Source organism: Manis pentadactyla, chromosome 5 (genome assembly GCF_030020395.1).
Source record: "Manis pentadactyla isolate mManPen7 chromosome 5, mManPen7.hap1, whole genome shotgun sequence".
Taxonomy (NCBI): Eukaryota; Metazoa; Chordata; class Mammalia; order Pholidota; family Manidae; genus Manis; species Manis pentadactyla.
The window spans coordinates 92,854,239-92,867,282 of record NC_080023.1 but is presented as its reverse complement, the minus strand read 5'-3'; the positions used below and the strand labels follow the sequence as shown (position 1 = coordinate 92,867,282).

The following is a 13,044-nucleotide window of genomic DNA, read 5'->3' as shown; positions in this document are numbered from 1 at the left end:
AACAATCTTATGAGCCTGTGGGAACATCTCATACAAGTAGTGTAACCAATCCATGTAACCAATTGCTAATATATTAACATATTAGCTCACCAAGTCAACTGTTTGCATTTTAACAGTTGTCCTTTATAAACAATGTTTTAACCCAAAAGATGGAATACAGTGGTGGATTTTAGGCATCAGGCCAGTCCTTTCTTAATGACTGACATAACCTCACAATTATTTTAACATTTTTTTCTGTTTTGTGACTGGAAACCCTCCAGATTCTTGAGATTCAAGATTTTTATTCTACAGATGCCTGGAGAATAATGAGTAGCCATCCTTGTTAAAAGTGAGATTAGAAAGTATTAGAGATGTGAGAAAACAGATTAGCACCTAAATGAAGCTTTTAAGAATAATTGAAGGGAGAACCAGTTTGGTTTAAAAAAAAAAGAAAAAACAGTGAGCACATTGTGTTGGGAATAAATGCTTAAGTTTTTTTGCTTACGTGCTCTTTGTAATCCGTCTCCCAGGAATAGAGAGAACATTCCTCCTGGGACTCATTTAAGGGTTCTACCAGTTAAAAAGAAAGATTAAAGATCTTTTGTATGTACTTGAAGCAAAATACTTTCTATTTGTCACGTTTCACTATTTTATTTTCCAGAGTGCAAACATCTTGAGAATAAAAAGAAAATGTTTTTCTTCATAAATATCAGGTGCCAAAACCCATGGCAGAGGTTTTAGACAGATAAAACAGGTTTCTCAAGCTCAGCATGACTGATGTTGTGGGCCAGATGATTCCTGCTAGTGGGGACTGTCTGTCCTGCCTGTTGTAGGGTGGTTAACAGCATCCCTGACCTCTGCCCACAAGATGCCAGCAGCCCATCTGCCTCCTCCGCAAAGCTGTGACAACCAAGAATGTCTCCTGACATTGCCAAATGCCCTCTGTGGGGCAAAACTGTGCCCAGCTGGGGACCGCTTGAGTAGAAAATAATCCCGTAAATAATCTGTTTGAACCAGAAAATGGTGATCTGACTTAGTAAATTTCCAAATTTTCAAAATTACATTGACATCCCCGCTTTCTCCTTTTGGGGGCTTCTGAATATCAAATGCCACAGTCATGGGCTTGGTCAATAACATGCTACAGATGCAGAGTAATCAATACCTACACATGTCAGGCAAACTTTTGAATTGCAATGTAATTTTCATTTATCTATACATTCTGAATTCTCCAGGTCATGTTTGTCAGCCTATACAAAAATTCCTCAAATACCTTGGGAAATGATACATTACCTCTTGCCTTGTCCCATTCATAAAAACTCTCTGCAGAAGCTGTCTTTCTGTATCTACCCAATAGAGTCTTTCCTTATTGTAATGAAAATCCATGATCACCGATATGCCAGCATTTGCCACTAATTGCTCATGATTAGTCCCTTCCAGGTCAATTCTGAAGATACTGTTTCCATGGGAGAAAATTAAGAAGGGTGCAGGACCTGAGTGGAAAGAAAGATACCAAATTGTATATTTCCAGTGATATTTTATCTGACTTAGACAAAATAATTCTGTATGACAATGAATGCAAGTAGAATTCATTTTTAATTCCTGGTTTTATATCTTAAATAAAGACTATTGTATAGAGAATAAAGAGTTCTGGTGGATGTTCACAGTTAATTTTCTAAATCATCTTCTCCACAAATTGATTGTAAGAAATCAACACTGTCAGATTATGAAAAAAGAACTATTTGGAAAGAAAAGCATTTCTATGCCTATCCATAAAATGCCTTTTTTTTTTATCTTAAAAATGAAGCTACTGTATTCTATTGGGGAAATGGTCTGTATGAATGCAAATTTTAATTATGTAAGTTGGAAAGAATATTACAGATACCATTTTGTAAATGGCTCCTCCACCCTGCTCTAGCCTTACCTATTGACAGAGCCTTCCGAGTAATGATATGGAAGAAGGTGCTGGAAACTAGAGGTCTTAAGGGGAAGAAGGAAAAATTGAAATGCCATCCTGTGAAGGCTCTGAAACATTTTGTTCCTATTGGCATTGTCACATAAAATACAGGACGCCCAGTTACATTTTAATTGTGCATATATTAATTTGGACACACACTAAGAAATTATTCGCTGTTTACTCAAAATTCACATTTAAATAGGTACCTATATTATTATTTGCTAAATCTGGCTGGTGGGTCTCACTGGATATCTTGATTCCTGCAGAGCCTTGCCCTGTACCCAGACCCTATGCCTAAGGTCTTGTTCTGTTCCAGGTGATGGCCGTCTACCCATTCTGATTCCCAAGTACTCAGCACCTGCTTGATACCTGTCTTTGGAAACGTCAGCACAAGTACATAGTTTGTCTTTACTCCGAGGTAATGCCAGGGAATAGTTTCATCCCAGAGCCAGGTTAGTGTCCTTAGTCTCTTCTTCCTGAGGGTGGACAGGCTCCTGCCACTCTGCTTTAGATAACTATGGAACTCAGTTAGGGAATGGGTTGGGGACTGGAGACAAATTCTTATATCGTCTCACTTCCCTGTTGGGTTCACTCCATTCTGTTTTCATGTTAGACTTTTAATACCTTAATGTGACAAAATAATGTGCTTACTGTTCTAAGGATTAAACAAGATGATGGGTTAACATCCTCTTACTCAGGGATTATGTGCTATATAGTCAGAAAACATTAACTCCACTTTAGAAGATATATTGGAGTAGAGATACAAGAGGAAGGAAAGAGTGTAGGATCATGAGAGTTTGAAATAGGTGCCAGCAAAATATCTAAGAATTATCTTAAATCACTCTTCCCATATCTTTTCCACACAGAAGATCCCCTGCATAGATGTGCGGAAGAGCCCATTCTCCATTTCCCCTACAGTTGTAGTATAAGAGTAATCATAGAAGAAATGGAAAAGGCATATGACTGATAGCCAGGAGGCCTGGGTTCCAGTCCTGGCTCCACTCGCTTCTCTGGACATCTCCTGGGATCGTCCCTGCCAGTACCAGAGGATTACTGGGGAAACAACAAAATTATAGGTGTCAATGTATTTCACTAATTGTGGAGCCCTACATAAATATGACTCACCATTGCTTGTTCCTACAACCGAAGTCTTACTATGTAGGTTTGTGCCACTGTTTGGATTTGAACCCATGGATGAGAATATTGAAATCTCTCCTAAAGTAATGTATCATAGAGAAAAGGAAGGAACAGGAAAAGGCACCCTATACCAATAGCTACTAATTTGTGGGCCTCAGATTACTGTGGGCCTGTATATTTATTGCTGGGAGTTCTCTCTTTGAACTGTGTTTCATGCATTCTCTCTACACTGCATAAATGTGCCCAGCACATATTATTTTTCTGATGCATTGATACATTGATGAGGCTGATAAAACATGTGTTCATTTAAGAGTATTACTAAATGGGAAGTTCCCAAGTTAAAAAAAGGAGAAAGGGAAGGCACTCTTAGGCATTTTAGATAGAACATAGTGTAATGCTTGGTATGTAATAGGTACTCAAAATTTTCAAATAAATTAATTAATGAAGAAATAGTTGTGTTTTGTTTATTTGTCTGGGTTTTGACTAATAGGAACAAAGCCAAAGACACTAGCAGATCCATCAAATTCATAAAGCAGAGTCTATCTTATGGTAGATATTTTACTAATAGCAGTATTATTTATAATAATGAGAACAACAAACATTTGCATTCTGATCTCATTTATCCTCATTATAACACCATGAGCCTCATAGACCAGACATTACAGTCGGTAAGTCAAAGCAGAAAAAGAAATCTAAAGAATATTTAGACCCATAAAACACAAACCATAGCATTAATTTCAGTAACTTTTCAAAAAGTCAATATAGAATATTCATAAAAATACTGAGTATGAACTAGCTAATAAATTCTATCTTTGGATTTTTCCATTCACTGGTGAATCTTATAGCTTCTGGAGTTTATCATAGCCTCTCAGAACTGGAAGCCCTAGACATTACCTAATTCAGTGTTTTCCAAAATTGTTCAAAAGAATCACACTGAGTGTGTGTGTGTGTGTGTGTGTGTGTGTGTGTGTTGCAGATCCCTTCCCCTGAGATTCCAGTTCTGTAGGTCTGGGCTGAGGGCTGGGAATCTGTTTCTTGAATGGATACTCCAGGTGATTCTTAACATCTGGTAAATTCGGAAGCCTAGTCCTAGTTTAGGTGAGGAATTCAATTATGTTCCCCAATATTTCACCACTAGTTGGTGGTGGAGTTGGAATCAGAGCCCAGACACTGCCCTCCCAGTCCTGGGCTCTTTCCTGCCTTAGGATGGACATGCTGTCATGTATCAAGATGTTAACAATCTTCATTTTACCTATGTAACTGATGTTAATTCCACTTTCCTCAAAACGCTGTTCATTTTCCTACACTGTCAGCATTCTTGCATGCAAACCAGGGCCTTGGCTGAGTATCTGTAGGCATGAAATGTAATATGAGTTAAAAGAAAATGAAAGATTATGAAAATTAGGCTTGGTGAAATAGTCTTTATTCTCTGCTACCACTAGAAATGAAAAAAGGCTAGTGTTTTTTTATACCTGTCAAAGACTCGATAAACATTGGTGTGTGGTACGATCTGTACATGTGAATGTCAGCAGGGTGTGCATGTTTGAACAGCTAAACTTTCCCATGTCAAAATCTATGATGTTTGTTTTGGATGCAGTTCAGTAAGAGAGAAGCACACAGAAAATCAAACATCATTTCTAAGGAATACAAACCCAAAGACAGCAAACAGGTCACAGCAAATCAGCTGGAACCTCTGACTTCTCCATCTGGGGATTAGTAAGGGATCTTTAGGAATTAGAAAGGAGTCCAAAATGTTTGGAGCACTGAAGATTTTTATTAGTGACCACCAAGAACCTGGGCCTCCCTGGCTCAGAGGTCAATTGTGAAAAGCAGGTTTTGGTTGAAGTGGGGGATGGAAACAGAATACTTCTGCTCGGTGTGGGAGTGAAAGTACCCCAGGTAAGTAAGAAGAGAAACTGTCTTCTAGGAGCCTTGGGGGTCAAGACTTGTGGGACTGGCTGGCACATAAATGATACTGGCAACCAGTTTAACAAGAAATCCTAGATTTCTTTCAGGCCAGTACCACCGCCTGCTCTCACCACCACAGGATTCCTACTCTAAACCTGGAGACACACTGAAGGCTCACAGGACAAAGACAGTGAAAAGGGAGCTCAGGATCTCTGGGATCCAATGACACCACGAAAAACGAGAATGTAGATTTCAACTGATGGGCCCCATGCAAGAAAGCCTGAAACTTGTTCACACTGCTCTACCGTAAGCCCCTGATAGGAGGCATTTATTACTACCTCGCAAGACACTGACCTGATATCATGGGTTTCACCAAATGCAGACAGTTTTATTTCACTCTAAAAGACTGTCCCCTTCTCTTTTTTCAATTATGGTACTTAAAAGGGCATACATTTACTTTTTGGGCAATCATAATTTTCTTCTAAGTTTATTCATTAGAGTCAAATTTCAAGGTAGGTGAGAGAGAAGAGCCAGGTGGCTCATAAACAGTACATCCGGAAAGGGGAGACAGGAGATGTGAATTTCAATCTTAATTCTCTAAGGCAAGCTCTGGGGCTCAAATTTGCTTCCTGAAAAATGTGAGTGAAGATTGCTACCCTAATTTCTAGGTAGTAGTAGAAATCTGTCATCTAGAGCAGAAAACAGCCCCAACCTGACCCTCCACCGCATTCTCATTATCAAGCTTAAGAGGCCTACTCCCAGGTCCTTAGGACAGTGCCTGAGACTAGCAGGTTCTACATTGCTGTTCTCAACAGGATTTCTCAGTCTTTAACGCACTATTACACATTTTGATTCTCCAAGAAGATGGGTGGTGGGTATCATCAGAGTGATAATAGCCAACATCTGTGTCACCTCTGGGGTAGCAGGTTGAACACATTATTGCATCTAATTGGATAACACAAGAAGGTAGGGGTTCTCAGGATCTTCATCTTACAGAAGAAGAAACTGAAGTTTATAGCACTTAACTTGCCATAGCCACATGGCCAATAAATAATGGAGTGGGGATTCAAAGCCATGTCTTTCTGATTACAGATTCTAGCTTTTAAACACCATGACGTTCTTCTTATCCCTGAATTCACCAGGAACACTTACTGCTTAGCATCTTCAGGTTCAACTGTGTCAGGGAACCCACTGCAGAAAACACTGCTCAAGGCATTTCACCCTAAGGCCAGTTTCTCTGCATCCATGTTCCAGGAACTGATTAGAAAGTGGTCCCTTTAAATGGATTCCTATAAATACATCACCTGGATAATTTTATATCTAATTCTATAATACACTGTATCCCATGTATGATGTATATTCCTTGCATTCCTTGACTCATGACCCTTCTCTGCAGCTTCAAAGCCAAAAATGTAGCGTTTTTTAAATCTCTCTGCTTCCATCGCCTTCCCCCTTGGATGTCCTTGCCTCCCCCTCTTAAAAGGACCCATGTGATTACATTTAGGATCCATCTAGATATTACAAGACAACCACCTCAAGATCACATTTGCAAAGTCCCTTTTGCCATGTAAGGTATCACTCACAGGTTGACACATGTTTAAGAAGCAAACATATTTGGGGGCCACATTCAGCCTATAACACTTAATGATGTTGAACATCTTTTCATGGACTTACTTGCCAACCCTATAACCTATTTGGCCAAGTAACTGTTTAAATCCTTTACCCATTTTTAACTAGATTATTTGTTTTCTTATCATTGCACTTGAAAGGTTTTTAAAAAATGTATTTTAGGATACAAATCCTTTGTCAGTTATGTGATTTGCAAATGCCTTCTTCCAGCCTGCAGCTTGTCTTCTTGACCTCTTGACATTGCCTTGGGCAGAGCACGATTTTTCATTTTCATGAGATGTACAAATTCATCAATTTTTTCTTCTGCAGATCATGCTTTTGGTGTCATTTCAAAGAGTTCTTTACTTAACACCATGGTACAAAGGTTTCTCCTATGCTTTTTTTAAAAGGTTTATACTATACTGACATTGTTAGGCAACCTAATCACGTAACAATGAAACCATTTCCAACATCTGTTTTCAAATTACTTTCTTCATACACAGATTTCTTAGTCAGCACTCACTTCCTCACTTGCTGTTGAAATAAGTGTTGCCTTTAACTTGGAGGGATAAAGTTCTGTTGTTTTAGTTATTTTTTGAGTAGCATGCTAGTGACATGTATTTGTCATCACAGGAAAGGTAAAAAATTTGAAACATCTGTCCTTTTTTAAAAGAGAAAAATGTAATATTTGATTGTTCTCTTAAGTACTTTGCTTCAAGATACCTTGTTAGAGGCATTATTTTTATAGTTATTCCCCATCCAATAAAAAGTGCTACAAAGAATCTAGACTTATTTTTATAGGAGTAACGATGTCATTGATCTCTCATAGCACTTTGTGCAACTCCAGATTCAACTTCCTTGTTGCACTACTTCCCCGGAAGACTGAACTATAGCACAGGGCCCACTATGATCTCACCGAAAAATCCTTTTTGTTGATGTTCCTGTAAATGTAGTGGCTTCAACACCAATGGATACACTTACACTATTTTTTTTTCATAAGACACTTGTAAATATATAAAAAAGTCCTTGACTACTGAGAAAATTTCTCCTCTGGTGCATTTTTCCTTTTTGGGCTAAAGAAAAAGTATCTCAGTTCTCTGTGTATTTCATTGTTGAAACAGAGGCACATCGAAGAGTGGTTAAATCACTAGCACTGAAGACAGAATACCCATGTTGACTCTTTTCTGGCTCCCCTACTTATTAGCTGTGAGACTTTTAGCTAATTACTTAACCTCTCTGTGCATCAGTTTCTTAATCTTTAAAATGGAGATAATACTAGTACTTGCCTCATAGAATTATTACGAAGACTAAATAAATTAATTCATGCCAAATGTTTAGATTTTTTCCTCATATATAATGAGTTCTCAGTAAATGCTGACCATTAGTGTCTAGGAAATACCATAAGCTGAGCTATATTAAAAACACCTTTACTTTCAATCAACTGTGTAATTTTTCTGATACTTATGTCTTCAAAATGTCAGTAATGCTTTCTGTGAAGTTTTCAATATATTTAATCTGCTGTCATGTGGCTTTTCCATGTATTATTTTAGCTATGTTTTACCACAACAGGAAGCAGAAGGAACACTTATTTCACTAATAATATGAGGCTTTCCCATTTTGCTATAATGTCAGAATCCTCAAGAGAAGTTTCTAAGTTTTTATCATTAAGCTTAGTAAATGTGCTTTTTAATATTGTAACTTGGAAGACAACTGTAAGATCATAGAAAGTTGTTTTCACATTCTGGATACCCATTTTAAATATCTTTCTTGTCCTGATGGCTACCATTAGCTAACATTTTGAGGCTGATTTTATACTTGTTACATGGTTCACCCCTAACAATAAAAAGCATAAATCCATTTTTCAGGCTGTCATCTTGTTAATTTCTCCTTTTCTTATTTTCTGTCAAATCTGAAGAGATTTACATTGTTTTTACCTCTCCTGCAGCCAAGGAAGAGCTCATTCTAAGAATAAGAGAAGGATCAGTACTATCCTTCCTCATAATTTTCTTGGACTTCCACTCATAGCATTGCTGGAGCTTTTAATTCCTTTGCAGGACAGTATTAAGCCACTTGTTGGATTTTATGAGAGTTTGCTTTTGATAAATCCTACTAACGCAATGCATCAGTTGTCAGGTAAGCTGCAGGCCACCCTGCCCCAACCCCTGAGAGGGAGCCCTACTGTCCCATCAGGGTAGTCTGGGCATCTGGATCAGTGGTATCACCACTCAGTCCCAACACATGATTGTGCGGAACAAATATTTATTTAACTGATTTGAATTAATTCATTGGCATAATTTATATAAAAGGAAATTGCATTCTGCTTTCTAGGTGCTTTCAACATAAAGAACTCCATCTATAAAGAGGCTTTACCTAAACCAATTTAATATTACTAAAAAGTTTTGGTAGGAAGAACTACTCTTACGCTGGTTGGCTTTCAGTAATCAGTTGTGGGAGGTGGCAGGTATGTGGTAAATTCTGTAAAGGAAGACACCAAGGTCCTGAGTCCCATAGATTCCTGCCCCATAGGGTCCTCAGTCCCATATGATCCTGAGTCTCATGGAGTCCTGAGTCCCATAGGGTCTTAGTACCATAGGGTTGTGAGACCCATAGGGTCTTGCCCCATAGGGGCCTGAGTCCCATAGGGTCCTGAGTCCAATGGGGTCCTGCCCCATAGGTGCCTGAGTCCCATAGGGTCCTAAGTCCCACAGGGTCTTGAGTCCAATAGGGTCCTGCCCCATAGGGTCTTGTCCCATAGGGTCCTGAATTCCACAGGGTCCTGAGTCCCATAAGGTCATGAATCCCATAGGATCCTGCCCTATAAGGTCTTGTATCCCATCAGGTCAGGAGTTCCATATGGTACTGTCCCTAGGGTCCTGTCCCATAGAGTCCTGAGTCCCATAGGGTCCTGGGTTCCATAGGGTCCTGCACCATAGGGTCCTGAGTCCCATAGAGTATTGCCCCATAAGGTCCTGTCCTGTAGAGTTCTGAGTCCTGTAGGGTACTGAGGCTCATAGGGTCCTGAGTCCAATGGGGTCCTGCCCCATAGGGTCCTACCCCATAGGGTCCTGAGTCCCCTAGGGTCCTGAGTCCCACAGGGTCTTGCCCCATAGTGTCCTGCCACATAGGGTACTGTGTCCCATTGGGTCAGGAATCCCATAGGGTACTGCCCCATAGGGTCCTGTCTAGTAGAGTCCTGAGTTCCATAGGGTCCTGATTCCCTTATGGTCCTGCTCTATAGGGACTGAGTCCCATAGGGTCCTGGGCCCCATAGTGTCCTGAGTACCATAGGGTTGTGAGACCCATAGTGTCCTGCCCCATAGGGGCCTGAGTCCCATAGGGCCCTGAGTCTCTTAGTGTCCTGAGTCCCATATGGTCTTCAGTACAATAGTGTCCTGAGTCCCACAGGATCCTGAGACCCATAGGGTCCTGTCCCATAGAGTGGAGTCCTATAGTATCCTGTTCCATAGGTCCTGAGTCCCATAGGATCCTGCCCCATAGTGTCCTGCCCCACTGGGTCCTGAGTCCCATAGAGCCCTGAGTACCATAGAGTCCTGAGTCCCATTGAGTCCTGTCCCATAGGGTCCTGAGTCCCACAGAGTCTGGAGTCCCATAGGGCCCTGAGTCTCATAGGGTCATCTCCTATAGGTTCCTGAGACCCATAGGGTCCTGAGTCCCATAGCTTCCTGTACCATAGGGCTCTGAGTTCCATAGTGTCCTGAGTCCCATAGTGTCATGGGTCCCATAGGTTTCTTTCTCATATGGTCCTAACTCCCATAGGGTCATTCTCCATAGGGTCCTGCCCCAAAGGGTCCTGGGTTAGATAGGGTCCTGTCCCATAGGGTTGTGTCTCATAGGGTCCTGAGTCCCCAAGGGTCCTAAGTACCAAAGGGCCCTGAGTCCCATAGGGTCATGTCCATAGGGTCCTGAGTCCCATAGTGTCATGAGTACCATAGGGTCCTGCCCCTTAGAGTCCTGCCCCATAGTGTCCTGAGTACCATACCGTCCTGAGTCCTATAGGGTCCTGGCCAAAGGGTTCTGAGTCCTATAGGGTTCTGCCCCATAGGGTCCTGAGTCCCATAGGATCATGAGTCTCATAGGGTACTGCCCCATAGGATCCAGAGTACGACAGGGTCCTGCCCCATAGGGTCATAAATCCCATAGGGTCCTGAGTCCCATAGAGTCCTGCCCCATATGGTCCTGCCCAATATGGCCCTGAGTCCCATAGGGTCATGAGACCATAGGGTCCTTCCCCATAGGGTCCTGAGTCCCATAGGGCCCTGCCCCATAGGGTCCTGTCCCATAGAGTTTGGAGTCCCATAGGGTCCTGAGGCCCTTATGGTCCTGAGTACAATGGGTTCCTGCCCCATAATTACCTGAGTCCCATAGGGTCCTGCCCATAGTAACCTGTCCCATAGTGTCCTGAGTCCCATAGGTTTGTGAATCCCATAGAGTCCTGCCCCACAGAGTCCTGCCACATAGGGTTTTGTATCCCATCGGGTCAGGAGTCCCACAGAGTACTGCCCCATAGGATCCTGTCCTGTAGAGTCCTGAGTCCCATAGGATCCTAAGTCCCATATGGTTCTGAGTCCCATAGTGTCCTGCCCCATGGGGTACTGCCCAATATGGTCCTGAGGCCTATAGGGTCTTGAGTCCCATTGGGTCCTAAGTCCCATAGGGTCCTGCCTCATAGAGTCCTGCTCCATAGGGTCCAGAGTACCAGAGGGTCCTGAGTCCCACAGAGCCCTAAGTCCCTTAGGGACCTGAGTCCCATGGGTCATGAGTCCCATAGGTCTTTCCCCATAGGATCCTGAGTCCCATAGGGTACTGCCCCATTGGGTCCTGTCCCATAGAGTCCTGAGGCCCATAGGGTCCTGAGTTGAATGGGGTCCTGCCCCATAGGGCCCTATTCCATAGGGTCCTGAATCCCATAGTGTCCTGCCCCATAGTAACCTATCCTATAGAGTCCTGAGTCCCATAGTGTCACAAATCCCACATCATCCTGCACCATAGTGTCCTGCCACACAGGGTCCTGTATCCCATTGGGTCAGAAGTCCCATGGGGTCCTTCCCCATTGGTTCCTGTCCAATAGGGTCCTGAGTCCATAGGATCCTGTCCCAGAGGGCTCTGAATTCCATAGTGTCTTGAATCCATTGGGTCCTGAGTTCCATAGGATCATGAGTCCCATGGGGTGCTGTCCCATAGGGTCCTGCCCCACAGAGTCCTGAGTCCTATAGGGTCCTAAGTCCCATAGGACCCTATGTCTCACAGGGTCCTGATTCCCATAGGGTTGTGTCCCATAGAGTCCTGAATCCATTGGGTCTGGAATCCCATAGTGTCCTGATTCCCACAGGGCTCTGAGTCCCATAGGGTCCTGCTGCATAAGGTCCTGAGTCCCATAGAGTCCTGATCCATAGGGTCCTGTCCCATAGGGTCCTGATCCATAGGGTCCTGTCCCATAGGGTCCTGTGTCCCATTGGGTACTGCCCCATAGGGTCCTGAGTCCCATAGGGTCCTGCCCCATAGTGTCATTTGTCCCATAGGTTCCTGTCCTATAGGATCCTGAGTCCCATAGGGACCTGAAACCCATAGAGACCTAAGTCACATAGGGTCCTGAGTCACATAGGGTTCTGCCACATAGGGTCGTGAGTCCCCTCGGGTCCTGAGTTCAATAGCATCCTGTCCCATAGGACTCTGAGGTCCATAGTGTCCTGAGTCCCATAGGGTCCTGAATCCCACAGTGTCCTGAATCCCATATGGTCCTAAGTCCCATAGAGTCCTGAGTTCCATAGAGCCCTGAGTCCCATAGCTTCCTGTACCATAGGGCTCTGAGTTCCATGGTGTGCTGAGTCCCATAGGGTCCTGTACCATAGGGTCCTGAGTCCCATATGGTCCTGATTCCCGTAGAGTACTATCCCATGGGACTCTGAGTTCCATAGGGTCCTGAGTCTAATAGGGTCTTGAGTCCCATAGGGTCCTGACTCCCATAGGGTCCTGCCCAAAAGGGTCCTGAGTTCCATAGGGTCCTGTCCCATAGGGTCCTATGTCCCATAGGGCCCTGAGTCCTATAGGGTCCTGAGTCTCATAGGGTCATGTCCCATAGGTTCCTGAGTCCCATAGGCTCCTGATCTCATAGAGTCCTGTCCTATAGGGCTCTGAGTTCCATGTCGTCCTGAGTCCATAGATCCTGAGTCCCATAGGGTCCTTAGTCCCATAGGTTCCTGTCCCATAGTGTCCAGAGTCACATAAGATCCTGCCCCATAGTGTCCTGCCCTATAGGACCCATGGGGCCTTGAGTACCATAGCGTCCTGAGTCCAATAGGGTCCTGAGTCCCATAAGGTACTGCCCTATAGGGTCCTGTCCCATAGGGTCCTGTCTCATAAGTACCTGAGTCCCACAGGGTCCTGCCCCATAGGGTCCTGAGTCCCATAGGGTCCTGAGTCCCATAGGGTACTGCCCC

At 43.0% G+C, this 13,044-nt stretch overlaps 1 protein-coding gene across 1 annotated transcript in view; it reads right to left on the bottom strand.

Annotated features, from left to right (window-relative positions):
- EGF (epidermal growth factor) overlaps positions 1-13,044 on the bottom strand; it is a 107,184-nt gene that overhangs the window by 83,753 nt on the left and 10,387 nt on the right. The window contains 1 exon segment of the mRNA XM_036920873.2: positions 1,270-1,469. Within this exon segment, the coding sequence (XP_036776768.2) occupies positions 1,270-1,469 (200 nt within the window).